Source organism: Pelophylax lessonae, assembly GCF_965119305.1.
Source record: "Pelophylax lessonae genome assembly, chromosome: 8".
NCBI lineage: Eukaryota > Metazoa > Chordata > Amphibia > Anura > Ranidae > Pelophylax > Pelophylax lessonae.
Genome location: NC_138775.1, coordinates 105925290 through 105943108, shown reverse-complemented (window position 1 = coordinate 105943108; position 17819 = coordinate 105925290). Strand labels below are relative to the sequence as shown.

General features: G+C 41.6%; 1 protein-coding gene and 1 pseudogene across 2 annotated transcripts in view; one reads left to right on the top strand and one right to left on the bottom strand.

Moving 5' to 3' along the window:
- Positions 1 to 17819, top strand: part of LOC309561587 (zinc finger CCCH domain-containing protein 7B-like) — a 604923-nt gene that overhangs the window by 550783 nt on the left and 36321 nt on the right. The window contains exons 21-22 of the mRNA XM_082265580.1: positions 14297 to 14433; positions 14535 to 14698. Coding sequence (XP_082121706.1) covers positions 14297 to 14433; positions 14535 to 14698 — 301 coding nt within the window. The remainder of the gene's footprint in view (positions 1 to 14296; positions 14434 to 14534; positions 14699 to 17819) is intronic.
- Positions 4347 to 11573, bottom strand: LOC309561640 (annotated as a pseudogene). Its single transcript has 2 exons — positions 11524 to 11573; positions 4347 to 4848 (listed from the first exon to the last, which is right to left on the bottom strand). The product of its transcript is annotated as an uncharacterized misc_RNA (transcript).

The following is a 17819-nucleotide window of genomic DNA, read 5'->3' as shown; positions in this document are numbered from 1 at the left end:
GCTAAGGAACCTCGCAACAAGCGAGGACCTTTCTTTACCGCCCATAAAGGACGCCCGGCTGGTACTTCCGGGAAAGGCAAGACTCCTCCAGGAGGGTTCAAGAAGGGCTGGTCGGACAAGCAGAGGACCAACCCAGCCAAACCCGAAGTAAAGGAGTACACAGCCTGAAGGTGCGCCCCCACCCAATTTCAGGGTGGGGGGACGTTTTCACCGGTATTCAGGACATTAGATCGAGCATCAACCACTACTACCGGTGCGATTCTTCCCTTCCAACATTTAAGTACAGGAAGCGGTAGTTACCGTTCCCTGTATAGATCTTTTCCTTTACCTTTTCCTAAGATTAGTCCCGATACCTCACAGGAATCGGATCTGATTGACCAGATAGGCCAAGTAGCCTCTAGTCGGGTGACTTCGGTCCCTGAGGTTCAACCAGAAAAGATCACCTTGCCTGATAACTATCAGGTATCTGATAAATGTGTGGGAACAGAAAACGACCAGACTTTCTCGGATGGTCGGGGCCAGATAGCTCTAGGGACGCCTGGTTCAGATCCTATCAGCGCCAGTGGTCCTAGAAATTCTAGGCTGGCCTCTTCAAGCCGGCCTGGCCGACTTGGACAGGTTAGTCGCAGACGTTCCGTGGGAACTTCGTCTCAGGGAGTGTCTGTAGTCTCAAGGACCTATTTACCTTCGTGCTTTACAGTCGCTGGTTTTAATGGCCTGGCCATTGAGACCCAAGTACTGAAGGACAGAGGTTTGTCTACTTCTGTCATTCCTACCCTTATTAAAGCAAGGAAAGCGACTTCCAGCAAAGTCTATTATCACACATGGAAGACTTATATTGCGTGGTGCGAATCTTTAGGATTTCCTCCACGTACCTATTCGGTGTCTCGAATATTGGCCTTTTTGCAACAAGGGGTTGAGCAGAAGCTAGCCTTGAGCACCATCAAGGGTCAAGTTTCAGCATTAGCAATCTTCTTTCAGAAACCTTTAGCTACCAAATCCTTGGTGCGGAATTTCATCCAGGGGGTGCGGCACCTGGCTCCTCCAGTCCGCGCGCCCTTACCGCCCTGGGATCTTAATTTGGTTTTGTCGGTTCTACAGAAACCTCCCTTTGAAAACATCAGGGAGATTCCCTTGCTTACTTTATCCCAGAAGGTGGTCTTCTTGGTGGCTATTACTTCTGCTCGCAGGGTGTCAGAACTGGCTGCATTGTCATGCCAGTCCCCATACCTAGTGATTCATAGGGATAAGGTAGTACTTCATCCTAAGCCATCTTTTCTTCCTAAGGTGGTTTCAGATTTTCATCTGAATGAAGATATTGTACTACCTTCCTTGTGTCCTCAGCCCAAGCATCATCGGGAACATGCGTTGCATTCCTTGGATGTGGTTCGGGCAATCAGGGTATACCTGAAAGCTACAGAATCATTCCGTAAGACGGATTCACTTTTTGTGATCACGGATGGCCCCAGAAAGGGTTTGCCTGCATCTGCCGCGACCATTGCCAAATGGATTAGACAAACGGTGGTACAGGCTTATTCTATTAAGGGTCAGAGTCCTCCGTTCCCTGTTAGGGCGCACTCCACTCGAGCGCTCAGTACTTCCTGGGCCTTTCGCCATCAGGCGTCAGTGGTCCAGGTATGTAAGGCGGCCACTTGGTCGTCGGTACATACCTTTACTAAATTCTATAAAATTGATGTGACGGCATCGGCGGATGCCTCATTTGGCCGCAAGGTTTTGCAGGCCGCAATTTGAGGAGACCGGTGGTCTACCTCGAGGGTTTTTTTCTGTTTGAAAAATTTTTTTGTTGAGTCTCATCATTAAGGATGAGCATTGTAAACTTCTAGTTGGCACCGGTTGGGCCTTCTAGATTGGGATTTGATTTCCATTTTCCCACCCCTCAGTTGTGATACTGCTCTGGGACGTCCCGAAGGTGGTGTATCACCGAGGACTACGTCTGTCGATGAGCGCTAGAGAAAAATGGATTTTTGTAAAATCTTACCGTAAAATCCTTTTCTCTTAGCTCATCGACAGACGTAGTCCCCTCCCCTCTGTTTTGGAGTTGGGTTGGGTTAAATTCTCTAAGCACTGCTTTTTCACATAACTGATTTGCTGAGGCAGAGAGAGAGAGGATATACCCTCTGGGACTGCCCCTAGGGTGTGGCCAGAGCTTTTTAATTTCCTGTCTAGTCCTGCTCCTGCGGAGGTAACATAACCCGAAGGTGGTGTATCACCGAGGACTACGTCTGTCGATGAGCTAAGAGAAAAGGATTTTACGGTAAGATTTTACAAAAATCCATTTATAACATACTGATGGTGGAGATCAAAAGCATGAACTATATAGCACATCAAATAATGCATAAAAAGCCTAGTATGCCAAATGAATTACAAACAAAAATGGAAAAAAATAATAAAATAAAGTAATGATAGTAATATTAATGGGAATAATAATACAGGCTCTCCTCACTTAACGACCAGGTTCCGTTCCAGCGACCAGGTTGTTAAACAAGGAGCAAAAAGAAAACAATATTTTAAGCATTCCTAACTACTGTACTGTACTGTTTTCTGATAAAAAGGTCTAAACACAAAACTCCAAATCGATAACATTGTTTTAATTTGCATAAGAACAGAACACAACAATATAAACAACAAAAATCCTGTACTGTACAATACTATGATGTACAGTGCCCGAAAAGTAAAAGTAAGAGCTGGTCGTAAGTCTGAGCGGTCGTTAAACGAGGAGTGTCTGTACTCGGTCCAGTAAAAACATTGAGTACTTACTTATAGTAAGTACACCATTTACCCTAAAAGTAATTGTAAAGTCTAGTTTAAAAAAAAAAACTTGTTATACTTACGTCCTCTGTGCTGTTGGTTTTGCACAGGGCAGCCTGAATTCTCCTCTTCCCGGTTCCCTCTTTGCTGCTCCTAGCCCCTCCCTCCAGTTTAGTGCCCCCACAGCAAGCAGCTCCATTCAGACACAGAGCTACGTGTCAGCCCCACCCCCTCTCTCTCCTGATTGGCTAACTAATTTTGACATCTGCAGGAGCCAGTGGTGCCGCAGCTGTGTCTCAGCCAATAAGGAGGGAGAGTCCCAGACGGCCGAGGGACTTGTGGACATCGCTGGACAGAGATGGGGCTCAGGTAAGTATTAGGGGGTGCTGGGGAGGTTGCTTCACACAGAAGGTTTTTTATCTTATTGCAATGAATGCAATCTGACTTTACAACTTCTTTAATGTTTTTACTGCAACGAGTATTAATATTCCTGTTATTACTATAATTGCTTTTTCTCTTACGTCCTCTGGCAGTCGCTGCCTATTCAATCAGCCTTCACTAGTGGGTAATGGCGCCCTCTGCAGGAGCAAGCTAGGCAGTTTTAAATGTTACTAAAAAAACTTTATACACTTAGGCACACCTCCAGGGGGCCGTCCCTTAGCCATTATCTTGATCCAGTTACCACTGTCCCTCAGTTTTATGCTACCTAGCGTCAGGAGTAGGTTAGGTTTACCTGCTGGGACCTAGTGTGTCAGTTTCTTTCTCTTTTTTCTTTGAAAGGTGTTTTTTTTTTTTTTTTTTTGCAAATAGCTTTTTTATTTCTCTCACTATCGCTAGTTAGTCAGGGAATTCCTGGAGGACTACAAGCAACAGCAGAACTGGGCCTCGCACTGGATAATATAAAAATCACATTATCTGATTTTTAAAGAATTTATTTGCAAATGATGGTGGAAAATAAGTATTTGGTCAATAACAAAAGTTCATCTCAATACTTTGTCATTGCCAAAGTATTGAGATGAACTTCATCTGTCATTAACAGAGGTCAAACGTTTTCTGTAAGTCTTCACAAGGTTTTCACACACTGTTGGCATTTTGGCCCATTCCTCCATGCAGATCTCCTCTAGAGCAGTGATGTTTTGGGGCTTTGGAGGAAGTTGACAACACAGACTTCCAACTTCCTCCAAAGGTTTTCTATGGTGTTAGAGATCCGGGGACATAGGCTTGGCCACTCCAGGACCTTGAAATGCTTCTTACGAAGCCACTCCTTCGTTCCCCCGGGCGGTGTGTTTGGGATCATTGTCATGCTGAAAGACCCAGCCACGTTTCATCTTCAATGCCCTTGCTAATGGAAGGAGGTTTTCACTCAAAATCTCACGATACATGGCCCCATTCATTCTTTCCTTTGCTCGGATCAGTCGTCCTGGTCTCTTTGCAGAAAAACAGCCCCAAAACATGATGTTTCCACCCCCATGCTTCACAGTAGTTTTGGTGTTTTTCGGATGCAACTCGGCATTCTTTCTCCTCCAAACACGACGAGTTGAGTTTTTACCAAAAAGTTCAACTTAGGTTTCATCTGATCATATGATATTCTCCCAATCCTCTTCTGGATCATCCAAATGCTCTCTAGCAAACTTCAGACGGGCCCGGACATGTACTGGCTTAAGCAAGGGGACACGTCTGGCACTGCAGGATTTGAGTCCCTGGCGGCATAGTGTGTTACTGATGGTGGTCTTTGTTACTTTGGTCCCAGCTCTCTGCAGATCATTCACTAGTTCCCCCTGTGTGGTTCTGGGTTTTTTGCTCACCGTTCTTGTGATCGTTTTGACTCCACGGGGCAAAATCTTGCATAGAGCCCCAGATCGAGGGAGATTATCAGTGGTCTTGTGTGTCTTCCATTTTCTAATAATTGCTCCCACAGTTGATTTATTCACCAAGCTGCTTGCCTATTGCAGATTCAGTCTTCCCAGCCTGGTGAAGGTCTACAATTTTGTCTCGGGTGTCGTTCGACAGCTCTTTGGTCTTGGCCATAGTGGAGTTTGGAGTGTGACTGTTTGAGGTTGTGGACAGGTTTCTTTTATACTGAAAACAAGTTCAAACAGGTGCCATTAATACAGGTAACGAGTGGAGGACAGAGGAGCCTCTTAAAGAAGAAGTTACAGGTCTGTGAGAGCCAGAAATCTTGCTGGTTTGAAGGTGACCAAATACTTATTTTACAAAGGAATTTACCAATTCATTAGAAATCCTACAATGTGATTTCCTGGATTCTTTCCCCCCATTCTGTCTCTCATAGTTGAAGTGTACCTATGATGAAAATTACAGGCCTCTCTCTCATCTTTTTAAGTGGGAGAACTTTCAAAATTGGTGGCTGACAAAATACTTTTTTGCCAAACTGTACAAGGAACTTTTTGTGGACACTATATATTTTTATTCATTTTATCCACCACTTTTTGATTGTTGTCATCTATATCTATATATATATATATATATATATATATATATATATATTCATATTTATATGTATATGTGATGCATATATATATACAGTGCCTTGCGAAAGTATTCGGCCCCCTTGACCTTTGCGACCTTTTGCCACATTTCAGGCTTCAAACATAAAGATATAAAACTGTAATATTTTGTGAAGAATCAACAAGTGGGACACAATCATGAAGTGGAACAAAATTTATTGGATATTTCAAACTTCTTTAACAAATAAAAAACTGAAAAATTGGGCGTGCAAAATTATTCGGCCCCCTTAAGTTAATACTTTGTAGCGCCACCTTTTGCTGCGATTACAACTGTAAGTCGCTTGGGGTATGTCTCTATCAGTTTTGCACATCGAGAGACTGAAATTTTTGCCCATTCCTTCTTGCAAAACAGCTCAAGCTCAGTGAGGTTGGATGGAGAGCGTTTGTGAACAGCAGTTTTCAGTTCTTTCCACAGATTCTCGATTGGATTCAGGTCTGGACTTTGACTTGGCCATTCTAACACCTGGATATGTTTATTTGTGAACCATTCCATTGTAGATTTTGCTTTATGTTTTGGATCATTGTCTTGTTGGAAGACAAATCTCTGTCCCAGTCTCAGGTCTTTTGCAGACCCAATCAGGTTTTCTTCCAGAATGGTCCGGTATTTGGCTCCATTCATCTTCCCATCAATTTTAACCATCTTCCCTGTCCCTGCTGAAGAAAAGCAGGCCCAAACCATGATGCTGCCACCACCATGTTTGACAGTGGGGATGGTGTGTTCAGGGTGATGAGCTGTTGCTTTTACGCCAAACATAGCGTTTTGCCTTGTTGCCAAAAAATTTGATTTTGGTTTCATCTGACCAGAGCACCTTCTTCCACATGTTTGGTGTGTCTCCCAGGTGGCTTGTGGCAAACTTTAAACTACACTTTTTATGGATATCTTTAAGAAATGGCTTTCTTCTTGCCACTCTTCCATAAAGGCCAGATTTGTGCAGTATACGACTGATTGTTGTCCTATGGACAGTCTCCCACCTCAGCTGTAGATGTCTGCAGTTCATCCAGAGTGATCATGGGCCTCTTGGCTGCATCTCTGATCAGTCTTCTCCTTGTATGAGCTGAAAGTTTAGAGGGAAATCCAGGTCTTCGTAGATTTGCAGTGGTCTGATACTCCTTCCATTTCAATATTATCGCTTGCACAGTGCTCCTTGGGATGTTTAAAGCTTGGGAAATCTTTTTGTATCCAAATCCGGCTTTAAACTTCTCCACAACAGTATCTCGGACCTGCCTGGTGTGTTCCTTGTTCTTCATGATGCTCTCTGCTCTTTAAACGGACCTCTAAGACTATCACAGTGCAGGTGCATTTATATAGAGACTTGATTACACACAGGTGGATTCTATTTATCATCATTAGTCATTTAGGTCAACATTGGATCATTCAGAGATCCTCACTGAACTTCTGGAGAGAGTTTGCTGCACTGAAAGTAAAGGGGCTGAATAATTTTGCACGCCCAATTTTTCAGTTTTTTATTTAACAAAGTTTGATATATCCGATAAATTTCGTTCCACTTCATGATTGTGTCCCACTTGTTGATTCTTCACAAAAAATTACAGTTTTATATCTTTGTTTGAAGCCTGAAATGTGGCAAAAGGTCGAAAAGTTCAAGGGGGCCCAATACTTTTGCAAGGCACTGTATATTCATACACTTATACAGTCACTGGTTTATTTGTATTTAAGCTATTTTATATTTTACTGTTTTAGTGCTGTGGTTATTTATTCACGTAATACATACATTGTTTTTTAACCACTTCCGGACCGCCCGCCGCAGTTATACATCGCTAATTTGATGTTAAATACCGGGGTTATGGCAGCAGATAGCTGCCATTACCCCTTTATTTTTCTTACTGGGCGGGTGGTCCTCTTTCTCATAAATGTGGTCCCAGCGGCAGATTCACTGCGGAATCACTTTTATGGGTGGCGGAACAGGTGCCCCGCCCTCCCGCCGCTTCCCGGTCATTTTCCCCGCTTACTGGAGCCATCGCTAGAGTGGAAAACGATCCTGTCCTTTCCCCTCCTAGGCAGGAAGTTGAGTGAGGGCAAGCTGGCCCCCACTCGACTATGGCCTTGGAGGACTGGAGCGACGTCCTACGTTGCTTCCTCCCAAAGGCCTTAAAGGGCCCATATTTTTTTTTACATTACAGAAGACCTGTCTTGCTTATTTCTATTAGAAGGGATGTTTACATTCTTTATAATAGGAAAAGAAGTGATCAGAATTTTTTTTTTTTTTTTAAAGAGACAGTGTAAAAATAAAAGGTAAAAAAAAATCAGAAAAAATGTAAAGCTTGCGCGCAGAAGCGAACGCATACGCAAGTCGCGCCCGCATATGTAAACTGTGTTCAAACCCACACATGAAGTATCGATGCGATTGTTGGAGCGAGAGCAATAATTCTAGCCCAAGACCTCCTCTGTAACTCTAAACTGGTAAACTGTAGAAATTTTTAAAGTGTCACCTATGAAAATTGAAGTACCAATGTTTGTCGCCATTCCACGAGCGTGCACAATTTTTAAGCATGACATGTTAGGTATCTATTTACTCGGCGTAACATTATCTTTCACATTTTAGAAACATATTGGGCTAACTTTACAGTTTAGTTTTTTTAAATGCAGTGAAATGTTTTTTTCCCCAAAAAATTGCGTTTGAAAGGCCGCTTGGGGGGGGGTTCGAAGTAATTTTCTAGCAAACAATACAGTTTTTACCTTGTAAACAACAAGTGTCAGAAATAGGGCTGGTCCTTAAGTGGTTAAGGACAAACTAGCCTTTTTTGTTTTGTGAATATTGTCCTGCAACAAATATTTTTTTTTTTTTTGCAATGCTTAGACACATAAACATAATAAATCCAAACAAAAGGCATTTTTACTTTTTTTGAGAAGTGTTCCTTTAAACATAAAATGTGTTACCGCACATAAAAATGTGCATTTTATTCATTCTGCAATTTGTCTTGTTTAAAACAGTAAAATTACGATTTTGGTACAAAGCTTTGCAAAGTTATATACAAATTAAATAAAGTGCACTTTTTTCAGCGTGATACGTGTAAATATATGTAAAAGGTGTAAAAATATTGATGAACAAAGCAAACAAAAAAAGAGAAAAACTTTCTTCGTTAACAAAATAGAAAAAAAAACACCAGGAAAATTACAATTGAATGGAGGAGAATATGGCGTTAATTAGTGTTGATTAGAGTAAACTAAGAGGTTAATAAGGAAATCAACAGCAGAACATTTATTTAGAAAATGTTTTTTTACTTGTCAGTTTGCTTTAACTCTCTTCATCAGCAGTTCAAAGTCCATCCCTTTATCTGTAGATAAAAAGCACAGTTGCAAATGATACAATGTACCTTTCTGTATTTGCAGTTGAGCAATATTGTTGATAAACATTGCCAGACTGTTTTTTGTTTTTGTTTTGACAGCTCCTGCTGCCGACCTTCTCTGTGTACTCGGCAATACAGCTGTGATTAATCAGAGCTGAATTGCCGGTTACTGGGACAGGAAGGAATCCCGAATGCAGGGCAGAAGGACTGGAGGTACTAGATACACTCTGTGTGCAATGATGACATGTTCTTGGGCATGTCTAGTACACCCAGAGTCTGCAACTGGTTAAGTTGTTCAGGTTGTTGGGGTCCAAGGGCATTTTAAGTGTGAGAGTGATCTGTGCATGCTTTAGAGGGTAGGGGAAGGTGTCATTAGAGAGGGAGAGATTAAAGATTTGAGTGAGGGAGCATAGGCTGAAATAGGAGGGTATGGTAATGGAATCCGCGCTTAGGATGAATAAATAAAGGCTGCTGCCCACCCCAAGGTTTGACTCAAATGAGAAATACTTAGATAGAAATAAAAAAGTGGGGTAGATGGCGCTGCCGTGGGTAGGTGAATATGATATAATTCTGCCAAGGACAAGGTAAGTAGGTCTAAAGAAGGGGGAAGATAGTGCACAAACACATATACCAGAAAAGAATATAACAAAGTGCAAATGCGCACTAATTAAAGGTTTTAACTCAATAATGAATAGCTAACTTGGTATAAATAGGTCACGGCGTGCTGACGTCATCTCCGGAAGCTTATCGAGGGAACGGATGCGCCTTGCCGTCCGGCCGGCGGCTCTACATCCTTCGCTAATTTTCTTCTATGTTTGTAAGTACACTACCTATGTAAATAAATCTGTTGGAAGTTTTTTACACTATTGGCGCCTTCTCTTTCCTTTATCGGCTGGTCTGGCGTTGCAACCCTGAGAAACACAGTGGCTCAGCTTGTGGCATAGGGGGTCTGAGAGGCCGCCTAGGCACATTAAGCGGTACATCGTGGTACTTATCAGTGATTTGCCCGGATTGTCATTGGGACCTTGAAGTTACCTCTCCATTGGGAAAATATACCAAGTGTTATCGAGCATTTTTCTTGTGGTCTGGTAAGAGGCTTTATGCGCTCTTGGGTGGCTTGCTGATATTGGTGCATGTGGATTCAATGTTCTGCTGGCTTTTCATTTCCATCTGGTAAGAGGCCTTATGTCTGGTGGTGGTTCACCTTTTCTATACTTGGATAGAACACATCTATAAAGATCTATCTGGTAAGAGGCTCTACGTCTGGTGGCGGTCCTTTCTTTTGATTTGATTACATGCCTTTTCACTAGTCATTTTGGTAAGCGGCTGCACAATTGGTGAAGGATTCACAGTATTTGTAGTCCTACACAGTTATATTATTGACAATTCTTTACGGTATCACGCTATGGATTATTATTTTTCCTTCACATGATACACGACCACAATATTGGGAGTTCCTTGCGCTAGAATTCCATTGGATCACCTGGGCTCGTGAACTCATCTCATCACATGAATTCTGCAATTTAAAATTGCCGTTCTGGTAAGCACAATTCCTACGGGATCTTTTGGAAGCAGCACAAGATTTCATACATCACCAGTCACTTTGTTATTTGGGACTGTAAACAGTTGGACATTCATTTGTTTATTTTTCAATTTAGCGCGACTTATACAATATATATGGTATAAATATGTGCAAAAAGTGCAAATAAAAGTGCAAGTGCGATATAAGGTGCAAAGTGAAACGTATATTAGTCAGTGGAAGAGGACTGACTTGGAGAGCTAAAGAATGGTAAAAATGAAAGGACAATCAAAATAAGGTGCAAGTTCATAAAATAGATCGCAAAATCACAAATATTTAAAGTGTACCAGTAAAAATAAATTGGTATTGAGAAAAAAAGAAGATGGTCATCACGTGAATAAGTCTCAAAATGGAGACACTAAGAAGCAGTGACTATGATCATATATAGCCAAAAAGGATATAATTAAGTGAATAGTCCAATCCGAAAGTGTAGACTCATAAAGTGAACAAATTAATATAAATAATATTCAATTAAGTGTTTAAAGTGATGAGTGACAAAAGTCCATTTAGTTTGTGGATGGTGATCTCCAGCAACTGGATTGGTCCTAGGTGATCCGTTTCTGGGGGTGCATGTGAGGAATAAAGAGGTGCTCCCCTCACAATCCAGCCTGCACTTACCAGAATCTCCTCACCCCTACATGGGTATACAGCCTTGTACCTTTACAAGGGAGGTCAAGGGGAACTCCGCTCCGGTAGGACCCTCGGTCTCCTAGGTTAGGGATACCTCTCCACAAATTTAAAACTCAATGGAGTCCAGGGGGCATTGATAGTAGATCAGATGAAATAGGGGGGAATGCCGGACCATATAGAGGAAAAAGGTCTCACATAGTGAAGTACTGTCAAAACTTTAAGTTTATTTAAACATAGAAGAGGTACTCACAATTTTGCACATAAAATCAAGCAGAAAATATAAGGATCGTGAAGCCGCAATAGTCCCGGGAAGCGCAGCGGGACTTCCGAGACGCCGTGCCCTTCACCAACCCGGAAATGCGTTCCAACGAGCAGCGGATGTGACACGGTTACGCGTTTCGTCATACGACGTCATCAGAGGCCTTTTTTTGCGATCTATTGTATGAACTTGCACCTTATTTTGTCCTTTAATTTTTACCATTCTTTAGCTCTCTAAGTCAGTCCTCTTCCACTGACTAATATACGTTTCACTTTGCACCTTATATCGCACTTGCATTTTTGCACTTTTATTTGCACTTTTTGCACATATTTATACCAAGTTAGCTATTCATTATTGAGTTAAAACCTTTAATTAGTGCGCATTTGCACTTTGTTATATTCTCTTCTGGTATATGTGTTTGTGCACTATCTTCCCCCTTCATTAGCCCTACTTACCTTGTCCTTGGCAGAATTGTATCATATTCACCTACCCACGGCAGCGCCATCTAACCCACTTTTTTATTTCTCTCTGAAATAGGAGGGTGACTGTAGTAGTTGCAAGGGAACAGCATCCATGGAACAATTAGTTAGGTGGGTATCTGAGAGAAGTTTTGTAACCTCTTCAGTAGTAGCCAGTTCAAAAGAGGAGAGTCTTGACTATGCTGTTAGACGAGGTTTGTTGAGTGGGGAAGATGTATGCACAGTGGCAGTGTCCTCACGATTTGTATCAATCTTGTCTTTGAAGTGATTGGTAATCTTTTGGGCAGTGAGTGAGTTAGTGGGTAGAGGATGACAGGGGACAAAGCAGAGAGTAGAAGGTAGAAAAGAGTCGACGGGGACTAAATGACAAGATTAAGAGAGACAAAGTAGGTTTGTTTGGCAGCATGGAGGCAGGAATTATATTTTAGAAGAGCAGATTTATATAGGGTGTTGTCCTGCAGGGATTTGGTTTTATGCCATAGTCATTCAAGAACACTGCATTGTCTCTTGAGATTTCTGGTGTTGTCGATTTGTCAGGGTTGTATCGTTCAGGGCCTGATTCTGTGTGTAGCTAGAGGAGCGAGTGCATCCATTGAGGATGAGAGTGAACTTTTGTAGACAGAGATGGCCAAGTCAGGACAGGGGAGATATTTTTTCATAGAGGTTGTCAGTAGCAGAATAGAGAAGAGGAGGGTTAAAGTGGCAAAGGTTTTTGCAAGTTTATTGAGGAGCTGATGGTCAACAATATCAAAGATAAACATTTCATTCTGGGTTTATCTTTTTTCTAAATTAAATCTCAGAGTTGGGCATCCAGTATTTTATTCCACCTTTGGGGAACCCACGTGGGGGGAATATGCAAAATCTATTTGAGGTTTGGAGCCCAAATTTTTTTAAACAGAATTACTACAGATGGTGGCAGTCTGTGCCAGTGGCTGCACATTTGTTTGAGTTTATGCAGACACGGTACAAGGATCATCGCCAAAAAATCCTGAACCGTAAAGTAACTTTAACTCTGAAGTACATGAGGACACTACTTTCATTTGGGATGTGTTTGCACTTTTCACTTTATGGCTGGGTTCACACTGTGGGAAACCCTGTGATTCCTGTGTGGGTTCACGCATTGCACCTGAATCGCCGGCAGTTCACACTGACATATGCAAACTTCTGCAGGTGTCAATGTAAAGTTAATGACAACCCCAAATCGGTTTGCAGATAGCAGTGCGAACTGTGAAATGGTACAGAAATCGGATTGCATGGGTGTGAACACCTATGTGATCCAATTCCAGTTCAGACCAAAAAAAGGGTCCTGCACCATTTTGGTGTGAATGCAATGCAATTTCGCCCAAACATTTTGTATGGCTGAATTCACATTGCACGCACATCGCATGTAATGTGCACAGCAGTGTGGTGCGAATCGCATGCAATGTCTGTAAACCCAGCCTAAAAGGACGTGCTGTAGATTTCCCTGTTTTCAGCACCAGCTCACACTAAAACTGGACATAGATGGTTGATTTATTTATTTATTTTTTTTTTGTTCAGCCAGAGTGTTGAACAAATAAACAAAAACTAACAGATTCCTCCATCCTTACAAAGGAGGTTGATTGGTGCAGTGCAGTTCTCACATGGGGACATTGTATTCTGGCAGCTGCACTTGCTGCTGTCAGAATACACTAATCAACCTCTTCAGCCACTGATCAAGAAGTTTTCCAACATCAATTCAATTAAACAGTCCCTGCAGAACTGGACACATTTCAGTCTATCAATGGTCAGCTTTAGTAATCTTTTCTTTTAATTTCCTGGATTTGGTAAAGGCCATGAAGGTTTACCCTCCTGCGTCTACATCTTTAGACAGGTTCCTTGTTTCATTCTGGAAGGTCCTATTAGTACTTTTGACACGTTATTATGCAGGTCTGTGTGCTTCAAAATAAGTGATTCATCTGTATTGTTTGAGTGTTCCTGCTCCTCAATTTGGGCTGCTTTTAGATGCTCCTAGTTTTTTTGCTATCCATTGAAGGACAGAGTTTCCTACTCTCCTTTGATCTTTCTTCTATGGCTTGCTATAGATGAGCCAATGTGAGGAGTTAAAGCCTGTAGGCCAGTGTTGATCAACTTTCTTGATATGGAGAGCTTCAAATGCGGCTTCTGGAAATCATCAAAGGGCCACACATAAATGTCAGTGAATATTCAGTGTCAGTGTCATTGACAGCAGACACACATCAAGATATAGTCAGACTATGAGCTTGAGACAAGAGATGGTCAAAGACTGTGGACAATATACAGGAGATGGTCCGATATTGCAGACACATTACAAGAGATAGTCAAAGAACGCAGATGTGCTACAGTAGAAGGTCAGAGACCGCAGACACGGTGCAGGAGATGGTGAACATGCTGTAGGAGTTATTGGAGACAAGCTTCAGAAAACAGTTCTAGACTGGAGCCATATTACATCAGGCTGCTAGAAATCACTACTATAACAAGGCAATAGGGAAACACAGATTAGGTGCTGTAGGGGCCCAAAGTGGTGCTAAATGGCCGCATGTTGGACACCAGGGCTCTAGGACCTTCCGTTTCTATATGCTTAGTGTCCATTTCCCTTGTAGTCAACCCTGCAGTATAACCCTCGGTTTTAGGCAGTGTACATGAACAGACTTTCAGAAGAGAATTTTACAATGAATACAAAAATCCAACCATTTCTAGTGAAATGATGTTCACTCTATCTTTGAATCATGGCTTTATTCTTTCTTGTTAGTGCTGGATCTGCAGCAGCTTTTTGACATGTGCAATAAGAGCAACCGCACAGCCGAGAAACCTGGGAAGCCAACATTAGTAGTCCAGAAAGATATGGAAAAACCGATTCTGATGCCAACGGATTATGCCGATCTTATGGTAAAATGTCTCTTTTTCAAGTGCTTTTAAGTGGTTAGCAAACAATTCCATATTTCTGTAGGCTTTTGCCTGTTTAATCTGTTTTTCAATGTTCCTTAAAGGCTGGCTTCCACTGCTATCTCTGTGGAAAGAACAGCAATAGTGAGAAGCAGTGGCAGAAACACATTCAATCAGAGAAGCATAAGGACCGTGTGTTCACCCTGGAAGGTGAAGACAGTCCCTGGAAGTATCGCTTCCCAGCAGGGGAGTTCAAGTTATGTGAAAGGTGAGTCTGCAGGTAATGTTATAGGAAGTGTATATAAATAAGCCTACCTCAAACCTTTATGCTATATGAAGATTGGCGGTTTTAAACAGTTAGACCCCAGGTTTATTTTAACTTCCCCATGGGAGGTTTCTTTGTATGAGGAAGCTTCAGTGAGATGGCACATATGGGCCACTGTTGGGCTGTTGGTTCATTGTGTCAGAAGAAAAACAGCACCAAACAATTGAGTACAGTTATAATTATCGTTCATTGTCTGCTAAAGAGCAAGCAAGTTTTGGCAGTTTTGGGGTAGTACAAGGATGTTCTTCCTCAGGACATTAAATTAGCAATTGATTTTCAGGAATCCTGGAAGCCTGTTCCAGCGGGATTTACAAAATCTCTCTCAAAATTCCTTAAGTCTTTGGGGGACATTTACTAAAAGTGGAGCACTCAGAATGTGGTGCAGCTGTGCATGGTAGCCAATCAGTTTTCTAACTTCAGCTTGTTCAACTAAGCTTTGACAATAAAACCTGGAAGCTGATTTGTTTCTATGCCGAGCTGCATCAGATTTTGCATGCTCCAATTTTAGCAAATAGCTGCAACTGAGACAACACAAAAGTTGTATTTTTATGCATTGACATATCTACATAGATCTCGATATGTCCAGCCACAGATTCAGCAGTATCTACCGACAGCTTAACTTTAAAGTTACATCACATAGAGTGTTTTCCAGTCTTTTGAGATGTAAGAGGACAATGACTTACTTTCTAAACCTCGCTTCTGTGTTGAGCAGAACATTTTTGAGGAACATAAGGAAATTAAGCAGAGTCTAACTAGAACTGCAAAAGCTAGTGCAAAATAAAAGGGGAAGCAGAGAACATACCATGTGTACACAAAAAAAAAAAGTTGTAGTGTTGCAGAAATGCCACTTCTTGTTAGTAGTCCCCATAAAATTACTAACATAATGTAATATTTTGACAACAACAGTAAAATACATATAGGTGTGACACAGCACATCCCACCTTAGATAGGCAAACATGCAAATGTATGGCCAGCCAAAGAGAAATTGTTAGATGTATCCCTAAAAGAACCAATCTTTGAGTCAGAGAGCCTACAACATGCCAAAATCTCAAGTGACCCAATTGTAATCCGCTAGATAAACCGAACAAGTTGTCAAGTTGAAACTTTGATGTCCTTTAGCAGTTCTTCAAGATATCAGGTCACTGCTCCAAAGGTGGGGAAACCTGCAAGGTCTCTCGTGTATGGGCTAAAAGGTCCCTCTAGTTGGTTGAAGAAATGTCTTGACAAGTCTAGAAGACTCAAGCTTTCAAAGAAAGGGATGTTCATGCACAATGACAGATGAAGATGAATCTGACAAGCGTTTTAAGCCTTTTTTTGTTGGCAGAATTCCAGATACGACGGTTGAGCTGTCAGCTGTATCAGTTTGAATCCTGAGAGACAAATCTATAGCGAAGTTGTTGGTTTGAACATTTTGACAAGTGTAGTCTAAATTATGGTAGAACTAGCCTAGGGTTGCAGCTGGTTGTCTGTGAGCAACTCTATTTACTGAAGTAGATGGTTAAATAGTCAGGTTAAAAAAAAGACACTAGTCCATCTAGTTCAACCACAGGTTAAAAAAAGACACTAGTCCATCTAGTTCAACCAATAAAAAAAAATTTAAAAAAAGCGCGCACACACACACAGCCCATCCTATACCCATCGTTGATCCAAAGGAAGGCAAGAAGAAAGCCAATAAAGCATGATCCAGTTCACTCCAGTGGGAGAAAAAAAATCCTTTTTGATCCCTCATAAGCCAATTGAATTTTCCCTGGATCAACTACTTGTTATTACCTGTAAATAATAATATCTGGTTATACACTGCCTGGCCAAAAAAAAAAGTCACCTCCTGGAATTAACTAAACAACTAACTAAACCTGCAGTAACTATCCTATTGGATAGTTATTGCATGTGCCCAAAGAATGAGGTCAGCTGACTACCTGAATATGCTGAATGACCATGTTATCCCATCAATGGAATTTTTCTTCCCTGATGGCACGGGCTTATTCCAAGATGACAATACCAGGATTCATCAGGCTCAAATTGTGAAAGAGTGGTTCAGGGAGCATGAGGCATCATTTTCGCACACTAATTGGCGACCACAGAGTCCAGAACTTAACCCCATTGAGAATATTTGGAAAGTGCTGGAGAAGGCTTTGCGCAGTAGTCCGACTCTCCCATCATCAATACAAGATCTTGGTTGGAAATAAATATTGTGACATTGCAGAAGCTTATCGAAACAATGCTACAGCAAATGCATGCCACAATCAAAGCCAACAAAATATTAAGAGTGTATGCCCTTTTTTTTTTTTTTGGTGGCGACTTTTTTTTGGGCAGGGCAGTGTATTTTGTGCATTTAGGAATGCATCCAGCTCTTTTTTTTTTAAAACCATCTACTGCACTTGCCAGATCCAGTTCTTGAGGAAGTCTATTCCACATTTTCACAGCTTTTACTGTGAAGAACCCTTTTCGTATGAGAATGTTAATTCTCTTTCCCTCCAGGTGTAAAGAGCACCCCTTTGTCCACTGAACCTGAACGTGAATAACTCTACACCAGGATCACTATCCACTTATGTATTTATACATGCCGATCATGTCCCCCTTTAATCTCTTCTCCTAAAGAGAAAATACATTGAGTTCAGCTAATCTTTCCCCATCGTGCATTTCCTCCATGCCTCATCAGTTTGATTGCCCTTCTCTGCACCTTTTCCAGTTTGTCGATATCCTTTTTGTAAACTTGTGGCCAAATTCGAACTGCATATTCTAGATGAAGTCTTGCTTACGATTTGTTTAGGGGAAATTTATGTTCTGCGTGTGTGTGTCTCTCTTTCTCTGGTGTCTGTACCTTTTGTTAATGCAAGAACGTATTTTTCTAGCTTTAGAAACAGCAGCCTGCGGCTATTAAGTCTACGATCTGCCAAAACGTCCAGATCCTTCTCCACCATTAACTACCCCAACTGTTCTCCTAGTGTATATGATGCATACATGTTTTTACCCCTCAGGTGCATAGGGTTACATTTATCAATATTAACCACTTAAGCCCCGGAAGATTTTACCCCCTTCCTGACCAGGGGGTATTTTGCGATTC